This window comes from Bombina bombina, chromosome 6 (genome assembly GCF_027579735.1).
Source record: "Bombina bombina isolate aBomBom1 chromosome 6, aBomBom1.pri, whole genome shotgun sequence".
Taxonomy (NCBI): Eukaryota; Metazoa; Chordata; class Amphibia; order Anura; family Bombinatoridae; genus Bombina; species Bombina bombina.
In genome coordinates this window covers 247,037,075-247,049,632 of record NC_069504.1, presented here as the reverse complement: position 1 = coordinate 247,049,632, position 12,558 = coordinate 247,037,075, and the positions used below count along the sequence as shown (strand labels likewise).

Sequence of the window (12,558 nt, the reverse complement as noted above, 5' to 3'; positions counted from 1 at the left end):
AAAAGGGCGACAGGAGGTGTCAGATATAGAGAAGAGGTAGGAAAATACCAGGTCGATGGAGTAGTATCTCCTATAAGTTTATCTGTATGTGCAATGAAAAGGTCAATAAGTTGAAAAGAACAATCATCTAGGGCGGCATACCATTTTACCAGACCTCTAGGAATCTGTTTCTTTTCTTTATATTTTTTAAGACAGTCCAGGCCCCACCAGTGCCTATGTTCTGTTTTTAACAAGTCTTTCAGCTTGGAAAACAGGCTTTCAATACTGGCAGTGGAATTCGGACCTGGACTGATACTCCAAGGATTCACACCCTGATTATTACTCAACCTCCGTAAAGATCTTTCAGAGGAGGATAACATAATAAATATTACAAAGTGATGTAAATAATTTATTATTTTTACAATGGGCTGCACTCCTATCTCTACACAATTACTGTGTTAGCTTAAGAACGAACAGATATATATGAAATATAATATATCCTATAGGAGATATTGCAATCATCTGCAAAAATATTTTTGCAGAGCAGAAATCTAATGAATTCCTTCTGACCATGCCTACTCAGTCAAATGTATTATTTAACCTCTTAATGAAAGAATATAGATTTTTTTTTTCATTCTATGCCAGGTTTTAACAGATAATAGTTGTGACAATTGAGGGTAAAAGAGACTTTGTAGCTACCTAGACAGATGATTGGAGTGCACAATCACAGTGGGAAATGAGATCACTCATATAAAATAACATGGACTATTTATTTCCAATAAGTGGAAATGTGCCCCCCATACCACAGGTGTCTGCATTCGTATTCCAATTGTACTACAACATTCTTTATTTTATGTCTTTTATTGCTAATAGAGCCCTAATTCACCAAACAAATTCTTAAACTATATTTAATAAATTAAAAAAAAACAACATTATATCTGCAAACTAAAGTTGAAAAAAAATATGACTTTTAAATGTAATCTTCCAAAAAATAATAATTAATATGTGAAAACTTTTTAGCACAAAGGTAAGAAAAAGTTTATCAGCCAAAGGGTTAAATATGAACAAAGTCAACAAGTTCTTAATTATTATGCATTAGTAAAAACATTTAACAGTTAAGGAAATCTGATTTTGAATTTTAAGAGTAGCAACCTCTGCTACCACCTAAGTAACTAACAGCAATAAATTATATTTTCAGGAGGAAAATGATTACATATAATTATGGATTTAACATAAAATGCGACCATTAACAGACAATTAAACACAGGAGAAAAAAAATTTAATAACACCACTAAGTATTAGTTATAGGACACATAGTTTAAATGGCTCAAGTTTATAAATTTAAATGTAGTTTAATTGGACAACTATATTAATACAGCAAGACAACTTCATCAGCATCCAAAAACATTAAAATACCCTGCAAACAATTAGGTCCGTGGCAACATGTGCAACAGGAGAGAGGTTTTTAATGTACAAATAGTCTACACATCAATGTTAATGTTATGTTTCATTGACATCAAAATAGGGATTATAGTAGCTCCTTGCATTTAGATATAAAGAGCAAAACCTTTTTAATATTGGGTAAATATTTGGTGTTGGTAGGTTATGTGTTGGGGTTTGCAATTATCAATGAGGTTACACCAGGGGAACTTTAAGATGAATGGTTTTGATTAAAGAGGAGTATTTAGTGATGGGAGAATTGCTAAGAGGGGGAATAAGGTTGAAGGGGTTTTATTGAAATAGATCATATCAATACAGATTATACAGTATGTAATTGCAAGGTTGTTGCAGTAGGGGGAGTTTTGGTCAAAGGGCCATGTAAGTAATTTGGTTACTATGGGGCCAGATTGCAGTTTGGGATAGTTGCAGAAATAGTAGCAACAGGAGGTCTAGGTCAGCAATTAGTTGTTATTGTAGTAGGTGAGGTTATGGTTATGTTTATACTAGGCAATATTTTTGGTTAGGATTAATGGTCTAAAATACTAGCACATATGCAGAAAAACTTTGCTAAATATGAATAGTGTACTGTTACTAAATAACAATAGCTTGAGCATGATCAAGACACCAGAATGCAATTGCTGTAAAAAATCTACTGCGTCTAAATGTTTTCATCGCAGCTGAGCTGTGGACTGACAATTAACCAGGCATCTGAGCAAAAGGAATCCAAGGGCCTTTCTGATCACACCCACCCCAATCATGCCCAGCAAATGAGATCACCACATCTGTTGCACTGCAAGCAAAAAGATAATGCAGCTCAGGGAATCTGCAGCATCTCCACCTAAATCATTGGGGATCTCCAGCTACATTAAATAGAGGAACCCTGTCTGTTCGATGGCATTGACTCTCATCTCTCACTAACAACAGTATGGTCTACAACCAAGTGCCCAAATAGTCAGTCAACACCTGTTGCAACACTTTTCTAGTGACTTGTTTGTAATTTAGTACATTGTTAGTGCACAGTCTTGAGCATTCATATGCATTCTTTCAAAGTTTTTTTCTTTTTGAATGTATTTTTAAAGTAAAAAAAAAAAAAAGAAAAGGTTGTATACCTTTACAGTGTGTTTAATCTCAAAATAGTACTGAGGGGGAAAACGAATTACAATGAAGTATGAATTTTCAAAAGCATTTTAAAGGGTTCAATTTGTTTAAAAGTCTATATATTCAAGAAGAAAAAAGGGAAAAAATAACAAGCTCTTTTGATCAGCCACAAAATACAGAGGGAATGAGCAGCAGTGCGTGCAAAGGGAGAAGAACAGTTTGTTTAGTTGAGGTCTCGCATGTATGGCTGCAGATTAGGAACCAAGGGAAAGAGGAAACCTTGACATGGTCTTGGGCCTATCACTATTTTGCCAAATGCTGTAACTAACTCTTCGATTTTGCTTTTATTCTAGCTGTGTGCATGCAAGTGTCCCAGACTCTTTGTGTATATTGTTTAGGTTTCTATGTATTTTTTCCTATGGGCTCTGCAACAAAGTTTGTTTCAGATTAACTACCCAAGTCACTGAGGCAGTTGCCTGTGAGTGCTGGTGAGCACCGAGGGCTGTGGGTTTTCTCAGTGGCATGGGAGATATAAGTTGCTACATTAAATAGTCCCAAATTAAATTAATGGAAAATAACACTGTAAAGATGCATCATTGTAAATGCCAGTATCTATGTATCAAATATGTAAGTTAGTGCTGTGAGTTAACAAAACTATTAGGTTACTGTTTTTAAAATAATTATAGAGTATAATATTTTATTTGACATAAGCAATTTAAAATTAATTTACAGGGGCAGATGCTTGTAATAGCTATCTGCAATCCATAAATAGTAATACAAAAATCACTCTGATTATTTATATAAAGTATACTGTCAGTAAATTATCCATTTCATGTTAAACTGTTTATTGTCATGGCTGTTATGTTAACAAGTAAATATTCTTGAAATTAGGTTCAAAATGTTAGTCACAAGATTTAAATTAATTTTGGATCTATCTAATAAAACAAGTCTTCCTATAATAAAGAACAAACATCTTTTATTTTTTATAAACACATAGGACCTTAAATTGTATATAGACAATGCAACATTTACGTACATGCTTATATGTAAATATCTTTAAACACATCATCAACAATTTCTGTGCAGCCTTATGGTTCTATAGGTTTTCTAAAGTGATTTATTAATGTGAATACTTTACACTCTACCCACAAAGGTTTTGTGCTTAATTTGACTATATTATGTTATCTAATTGTATGCAGTGTTACAGGCAGCAGAATTTCAATTGTGCTATAGTGAGAAAAAAAGGTAAATTAAGATACTTTTAGTGAACCTATGCTATGACATTTCCAGAATAGCTGAACATTTCATTTGAATAATTAGTCAAACATGCTACAGGTAAGGTAGAATACAGATAACTGACCTTATCCTTCATTTATTTTGCAAGATTTTCTGAAAAATGCCAGGCATGATTAATATTTCTGTGAATGTCATTATATATATTATTAATATATGAATCATGTTTTTCATAATAATGTGTATCAAATAATTACATTTGTTTAATGACATGTCCATTACAGCTATTTGTCATGTTTTTGGGATTTACGTTCCAGCACCCCATTTTTTGTCTATATCACTATGTCATAGATATTGTTTTTCGTACCTGGGGAAACAGGATCAGTGCTAATTCTTATGGATATTGGCTATATGAAAACTATTTAGTTTGGGCATAGTTCTTTTTTTTTTTTGTTCTTGTGCTTCCAGGTACTACGAGTAATGATATGTTGGAAACTATGATATTGAAAATGTATTTTAAAACTTACTTTAAAAAGTTTCCTAAAGTTAATTAATGTATAAACTAAATATATATTTTCTTTTCTTGATTTTAGAACCCTTGGAGTTACCCAATTTTCTCCTATTCATGCCAGAAAAGCCTTTCCTTGCTTTGATGAGCCAATCTACAAAGCCACATTCAAAATAAGCATCAGACATCAGACTTCTTATATATCCTTGTCAAATATGCCAGTGGAGACTTCTGTGTTTGAAGAAGGTGGATGGGTTACAGATCATTTTTCACAAACTCCTTTAATGTCTACGTATTATCTTGCATGGGCTGTGTGCAACTTTACCTATCGTGAAGTGATCACAAAGAATGGTGTTCTAGTAAGTATATTCCTTGCATTAACAAAATGTTGTAAGACAGCTTGACAAATAGTCATTCTAAAAACGAAAAAAAATTAACTTGAGTAAAAATATGTATTTTTGAGTGATCAAAACATTTTAAAAACAATAACAAGATTGTAGTCATCAATGCAGTATGTGAAAAAAAAACAGTTTTGCACAAGACATTGATTTAAATTTACCATATAAATATATATATATATATATATATATATATATATATATAACCAAATTCGTAGTCACTCTCCTTCATCTATGCAGCTTTGAGGACGCAGACCGGAACTCACAAGCCATAGACCCTCTTTTCCTGACAATAATTTTAAACAGTTTTTATTTTTTTATTTTTAAAGGCTATATATATATATATATATATATATATATATATATATATATATATATATATATATATATATATATATATATATATACTGTATGTACAAAGCATATAGTTTCCTCTGTTTGCTTCTACTCTATTACAGGAGACATGAAGTTAAAAAATTGGTTAGAATATGTTGGGTTACTTTGCATATTCAAACATGCCCATGTCTTTGTATATGTTGGGTTCAGGTTGATTATAGGTAAGTTTCAGTTAGAAATTATTATGGTGGTGGCAGGTCTAGGGATATCAGAGGACCATTCCAATAAACTTTAAAACACCAGTACCAATAAAATTTAGGTAATAGTCTTAATAATGTGGATAATCATTTATTTTGTATAAAAGGTCATTAAAGTCGTAATGTGATGATAATGGTTTGCAAATACATTGCAAATCACAACACATCATAACAACTGTCATAATGTACTGTTGCTATTCTTAGTGGCTCCTATAGAAAAGAATGATCACCATAAAAGAATGGAGAGTTAGAGACATCATCCAATAAGAAAAAGTTAAAATTCTTCCTTTATTTTAAAAAGTTAAAAATATACAGCACACAGAGATCTGTGGGGCTGATGAGAGCTAAACTTTAACCTGTTATGCTGCATACACATGCGATCCCTAAATGACTTGGACCAAGGTACATGGAAAAGAAGGTAACCAGCTTTAAATTTAACCTTTGAGAGGGTTAGATTGAATCAGTGCATTCACTATATCTGACTGAATTGAAGTTGCTATTATACTATGCTGTCTAAGTGATCACTTGCAACACTGTTACTGTCTTTCCCTGAGACCTGTTTATACCGGGGGTAATTTACATTTTATAAGTAAAGCTACAACCAAATTATTTTCGTTAAAGAGACTGTACGTGTGGTTGCTGAATTAACCCATAGAAACTAATACCTGCTTTCAGAATGCAGATGCCAAGTAATTAAATTATTACAATAATTTGATCGAGAGCAAGCAGCAACTGGGTGCTGGTGTGTCATCACTAATGGGTGCTGGTTTGTCATCACTAATGGGTGCTGGTTTGTCATCACTAATAGGTGCTGGTTTGTCATCACTAATAGGTGCTGGTGTGTCATCACTAATGGGTGCTGGTTTGTCATCACTAATAGGTGCTGGTTTGTCATCACTAATGGATGCTGGTTTGTCATCACTAATAGGTGCTGGTTTGTCATCACTAATAGGTGCTGGTTTGTCATCACTAATAGGTGCTGGTTTGTCACCACTAATAGGTGCTGGTTTGTCATCACTAATAGGTGCTGGTTTGTCATCACTAATAGGTGCTGGTTTGTAATCACTAATGGGTGTTGGTTTGTCATCACTAATGGATGCTGGTTTGTCATCACTAATAGGTGCTGGTTTGTCATCAGTAATGGGTGCTGGTTTGTCATCACTAATAGGTGCTGGTTTGTCATCACTAATAGGTGCTGGTGTGTCATCACTAATAGGTGCTGGTTTGTCATCACTAATAGGTACTGGTTTGTCATCACTAATAGGTGCTGGTTTGTCATCCCTAATAGGTGCTGGTTTGTCATCACTAATAGGTGCTGGTGTGTCATCACTAATAGGTGCTGGGTTGTCATCACTAATGGGTGCTGGTTTGTCATCACTAATGGGTGCTGGTTTCTCATCACTAATAGGTTCTGGTTTGTCATCACTACTGGGTGCTGGTTTGTCATCACTAATAGGTGCTGGTTTGTCATCACTACTGGGTGCTGGTTTGTCATCACTAATGGGTGCTGGTTTGTCATCACTAATAGGTGCTGGTTTGTCATCACTAATAGGCGCTAGTTTGTCATCACTAATAGGTGCTGGTGTGTCATCACTAATAGGTGCTGGTTTGTCATCACTACTGGGTGCTGGTTTGTCATCACTAATAGGTGCTGGTTTGTCATCACTAATAGGTGCTGGTTTGTCATCACTAATGGGTGCTGGTTTGTCATCACTAATGGGTGCTGGTTTGTCATCACTAATAGGTGCTGGTTTGTCATCACTAATGGGTGCTGGTTTGTCATCACTAATGGGTGCTGGTTTGTAATCACTACTGGGTGCTGGTTTGTCATCACTAATAGGTGCTGGTTTGTCATCACTAATAGGTGCTGGTGTGTCATCACTAATAGGTGCTGGTTTGTCATCACTAATAGGTACTGGTTTGTCATCACTAATAGGTGCTGGTTTGTCATCCCTAATAGGTGCTGGTTTGTCATCACTAATAGGTGCTGGTGTGTCATCACTAATAGGTGCTGGGTTGTCATCACTAATGGGTTCTGGTTTGTCATCACTAATGGGTGCTGGTTTCTCATCACTAATAGGTTCTGGTTTGTCATCACTAATAGGTGCTGTTTTGTCATCACTAATAGGTGCTGGTTTGTCATCACTACTGGGTGCTGGTTTGTCATCACTAATGGGTGCTGGTTTGTCATCACTAATAGGTGCTGGTTTGTCATCACTAATAGGCGCTAGTTTGTCATCACTAATAGGTGCTGGTGTGTCATCACTAATAGGTGCTGGTTTGTCATCACTAATAGGTGCTGGTGTGTCATCACTAATAGGTGCTGGTTTGTCATCACTACTGGGTGCTGATTTGTCATCACTAATAGGTGCTGGTTTGTCATCACTAATAGGTGCTGGTTTGTCATCACTAATGGGTGCTGGTTTGTCATCACTAATGGGTGCTGGTTTGTCATCACTAATAGGTGCTGGTTTGTCATCACTAATGGGTGCTGGTTTGTCATCACTAATGGGTGCTGGTTTGTAATCACTACTGGGTGCTGGTTTGTCGCCACTAATAGGTGCTGGTTTGTCATCACTACTGGGTGCTGGTGTGTCATCACTAATGGGTGCTGGTTTGTCATCACTAATAGGTGCTGGTTTGTCATCACTAATGGGTGCTGGTGTGTCATCACTAATGGGTGCTGGTTTGTCATCACTAATGGGTGCTGGTTTGTCATCACTAATGAGTGCTGGTGTGTCATCACTAATGGGTGCTGGTGTGTCATCACTAATGGGTGCTGGTGTGTCATCACTAATAGGTGCTGGTTTGTCATCACTAATAGGTGCTGGTGTGTTATCACTACTGGGTGCTGGTGTGTCATCACTACTGGGTGCTGGTTTGTCACCACTAATAGGTGCTGGTTTGTCATCACTACTGGGTGCTGGTTTGTCACCACTAATAGGTGGTTTGTCATCACTACTGGGTGCTGGTGTAGGGTTGCCACCCGTCCCTTAAAATACAGAACACTTATAAGTTACACATACTGCAGGGTGGAATATGAATTGTGCTGTCCAGAAACACAATACATGTTCCTCCCTGCACACCCTGCAGCATTTGTAACTCATAAGTGTCCAGCAAAACATGACTGAAGTGGCAACCCTATGCTGGTGTGTCATCACTAATGGGTGCTGGTTTGTCATCACTAATAGGTGCTGGTTTGGCATCACTAATAGGTGCTGGTTTGTCATCACTAATGGGTGCTGGTTTTTCACCACTAATAGGTGCTGGTTTGTCATCACTAATAGGTGCTGGTTTGTCATCACTAATAGGTGCTGATTTGTCATCACTAACAGGTTCTGGTGTGTCATCACTACTGGGTGCTGGTTTGTCATCACTAATAGGTGCTGGTGTGTCATTACTAATAGAGGCTGGTTTGTCATCACTAATGGGTGCTGGTTTGTCATCACTAATGGGTGCTGGTTTGTCATCCCTAATAGGTGCTGGTTTGTCATCACTAATAGGTGCTGGTGTGTCATCACTAATAGGTGCTGGGTTGTCATCACTAATGGGTGCTGGTTTGTCATCACTAATGGGTGCTGGTTTGTCATCACTAATAGGTTCTGGTTTGTCATCACAAATAGGTGCTGGTTTGTCATCACTAATAGGTGCTGGTTTGTCATCACTACTGGGTGCTGGTTTGTCATCACTAATGGGTGCTGGTTTGTCATCACTAATAGGTGCTGGTTTGTCATCACTAATAGGTGCTAGTTTGTCATCACTAATAGGTGCTGGTGTGTCATCACTAATAGGTGCTGGTTTGTCATCACTAATAGGTGCTGGTGTGTCATCACTAATAGGTGCTGGTTTGTCATCACTACTGGGTGCTGGTTTGTCATCACTAATAGGTGCTGGTTTGTCATCACTAATGGGTGCTGGTTTGTCATCACTAATGGGTGCTGGTTTGTCATCACTAATGGGTGCTGGTTTGTCATCACTAATAGGTGCTGGTTTGTCATCACTAATGGGTGCTGGTTTGTCATCACTAATATGTGCTGGTTTGTCATCACTAATAGGTGCTGGTTTGTCATCACTAATGGGTGCTGGTTTGTCATCACTAATAGGTGCTGGTTTGTCATCACTAATGGGTGCTGGTGTGTCATCACTAATGGGTGCTGGTTTGTCATCACTAATGGGTGCTGGTTTGTCATCACTAATGAGTGCTGGTGTGTCATCACTAATGGGTGCTGGTGTGTCATCACTAATGGGTGCTGGTGTGTCATCACTAATAGGTGCTGGTTTGTCATCAGTAATAGTTGCTGGTGTGTTATCACTACTGGGTGCTGGTGTGTCATCACTACTGGGTGCTGGTTTGTCACCACTAATAGGTGCTGGTTTGTCATCACTACTGGGTGCTGGTTTGTCACCACTAATAGGTGGTTTGTCATCACTACTGGGTGCTGGTGTAGGGTTGCCACCCGTCCCTTAAAATACAGAACACTTATAAGTTACACATACTGCAGGGTGGAATATGAATTGTGCTGTCCAGAAACACAATACATGTTCCTCCCTGCACACCCTGCAGCATTTGTAACTCATAAGTGTCCAGCAAAACATGACTGAAGTGGCAACCCTATGCTGGTGTGTCATCACTAATGGGTGCTGGTTTGTCATCACTAATAGGTGCTGGTTTGGCATCACTAATAGGTGCTGGTTTGTCATCACTAATGGGTGCTGGTTTGTCACCACTAATAGGTGCTGGTTTGTCATCACTAATAGGTGCTGGTTTGTCATCACTAATAGGTGCTGATTTGTCATCACTAATAGGTGCTGGTGTGTCATCACTACTGGGTGCTGGTTTGTCATCACTAATAGGTGCTGGTGTGTCATTACTAATAGAGGCTGGTTTGTCATCACTAATGGGTGCTGGTTTGGCATCACTAATAGGTGCTGGTTTGGCATCACTAATAGGTGCTGGTTTGTCATCACTAATAGGTGCTGGTTTGTCATCACTAATAGGTGCTGGTTTGTCATCACTAATAGGTGCTGGTGTGTCATCACTACTGGGTGCTGGTTTGTCATCACTACTGGGTGCTGGTGTGTCATCACTACTGGTTGCTGGTTTGTCATCACTACTGGGTGCTGGTTTGTCATCACTTATAGGTGCTGGTGTGTCATCACTAATAGGTGCTGGTTTGTCATCACTACTGGGTGCTGGTTTGTCACCACTAATAGATGCTGGTTTGTCATCACTAATAGGTGCTGGTTTGTCATCACTACTGGGTGCTGGTTTGTCACCACTAATAGGTGCTGGTTTGTCATCACTACTGGGTGCTGGTTTGTCATCACTACTGGGTGCTGGTTTGTCACCACTAATAGGTGCTGGTTTGTCATCACTAATAGGTGCTGGTTTGTCATCACTACTGGGTGCTGGTTTGTCATCACTAATAGGTGCTGGTTTGTCATCACTAATGGGTGCTGGTTTGTCATCACTAATGGGTGCTGGTTTGTCATCACTAATAGGTGCTGGTTTGTCATCACTATTAGGTGCTGGTTTGTCATCACTAATGGGTGCTGGTTTGTCATCACTAATAGGTGCTGATTTGTCATCACTAATGGGTGCTGGTTTGTCATCACTAATAGGTGCTGGTTTGTCATCACTAATAGGTGCTGGTTTGTCATCACTAATAGGTGCTGGTTTGTCATCACTAATGGGTGCTGGTTTGCCATCACTAATAGGTGCTGGTTTGTCATCACTAATGGGTGCTGATTTGTCATCACTAATAGGTGCTGGTTTGTCATCACTAATGGGTGCTGGTTTGTAATCACTAATAGGTGCTGGTTTGTCATCAATAATAGGTGCTGGTGTGTCATCACTACTGGGTGCTGGTTTGTCATCGCTACTGGGTGCTGGTTTGTCACCACTAATAGGTGCTGGTTTGTCATCACTAATAGGTGCTGGTATGTCATCACTAATAGGTGCTGGTGTGTCATCACTAATAGGTGCTGGTGTGTCACCACTAATAGGTGCTGGTTTGTCATCACTACTGGGTGCTGGTTTGTTATCACTAATAGGTGCTGGTTTGTCATCACTACTGGGTGCTGGTTTGTCGCCACTAATAGGTGCTGGTTTGTCATCACTACTGGGTGCTGGTGTGTCATCACTAATGGGTGCTGGTTTGTCATCACTAATAGGTGCTGGTTTGTCACCACTAATAGGTGCTGGTGTGTCATCACTACTGGGTGCTAGTGTGTCATCACTACTGGGTGCTGGTTTGTCATCACTACTGGGTGCTGGTTTGTCATCACTAATAGGTGCTGGTGTGTCATCACTACTGGGTGCTGGTTTGTCACCACTAATAGGTGCTGGTTTGTCATCACTACTGGGTGCTGGTTTGTCACCACTAATAGGTTCAGGTTTGTCATCACTACTGGGTGCTGGTGTGTCATCACTACTGGGTGCTGGTTTTTTACCACTAATAGGTGCTGGTTTGTCATCACTAATAGGTGCTGGTTTGTCATCACTACTGGGTGCTGGTTTGTCATCATTACTGGGTGCTGGTTTGTCACCACTAATAGGTGCTGGTTTGTCATCACTAATAGGTGCTGGTTTGTCATCACTAGTGGGTGCTGGTGTGTCTTTGCTACTGGGTGCTGGTTTGTCACCACTAATAGGTGCTGGTTTGTCATCACTAATAGGTGCTGGTTTGTCACCACTAATAATTGCTGGTTTGTCATCACTAATAGGTGCTGGTTTGTCACCACTAATAGGTGCTGGTTTGTCATCACTAATAGGTGCTGGTTTGTCACCACTAATAGGTGCAGGTTTGTCATCACTACTGGGTGCTGGTTTGTCACCACTTATAGGTGCTGGTTTGTCATCACTACTGGGTGCTGGTGTGTCACCACTAATAGGTGCTGGTTTGTCATCACTACTGGGTGCTGGTTTGTCATCACTACTGGGTGCTGGTTTGTCACCACTAAATAGGTGCTGGTGTGTCATCACTACTGGGTGCTGGTTTGTCATCACTAATGGGTGCTGGTTTGTCATCACTAATGGGTGCTGGTTTGTCATCACTAATAGGTGCTTGTTTGTCATCACTAATAGGTGCTGGTTTGTCATCACTAATGGGTGCTGGTTTGTCATCACTAATAGGTGCTGGTTTGTCATCTCTAATAGGTGCTGGTTTGTCATCACTAATAGGTGCTGGTGTGTCATCACTAATAGGGGCTGCTTTGTCATCACTAATAGGTGCTGGTTTGTCATCACTAATGGGTGCTGGTTTGTCATCACTAATGGGTGCTGGTTTGTCATCACTAATGGGTGCTG

The 12,558-nt window shown here is 39.0% G+C and overlaps 1 protein-coding gene across 1 annotated transcript in view; it reads left to right on the top strand.

The window, feature by feature from the left end:
- The window catches only part of TRHDE (thyrotropin releasing hormone degrading enzyme), a 1,764,002-nt gene that overhangs the window by 188,836 nt on the left and 1,562,608 nt on the right, over positions 1 to 12,558 (top strand). The window contains exon 2 of the mRNA XM_053716777.1: positions 4,344 to 4,617. Coding sequence (XP_053572752.1) covers positions 4,344 to 4,617 — 274 coding nt within the window. The remainder of the gene's footprint in view (positions 1 to 4,343; positions 4,618 to 12,558) is intronic.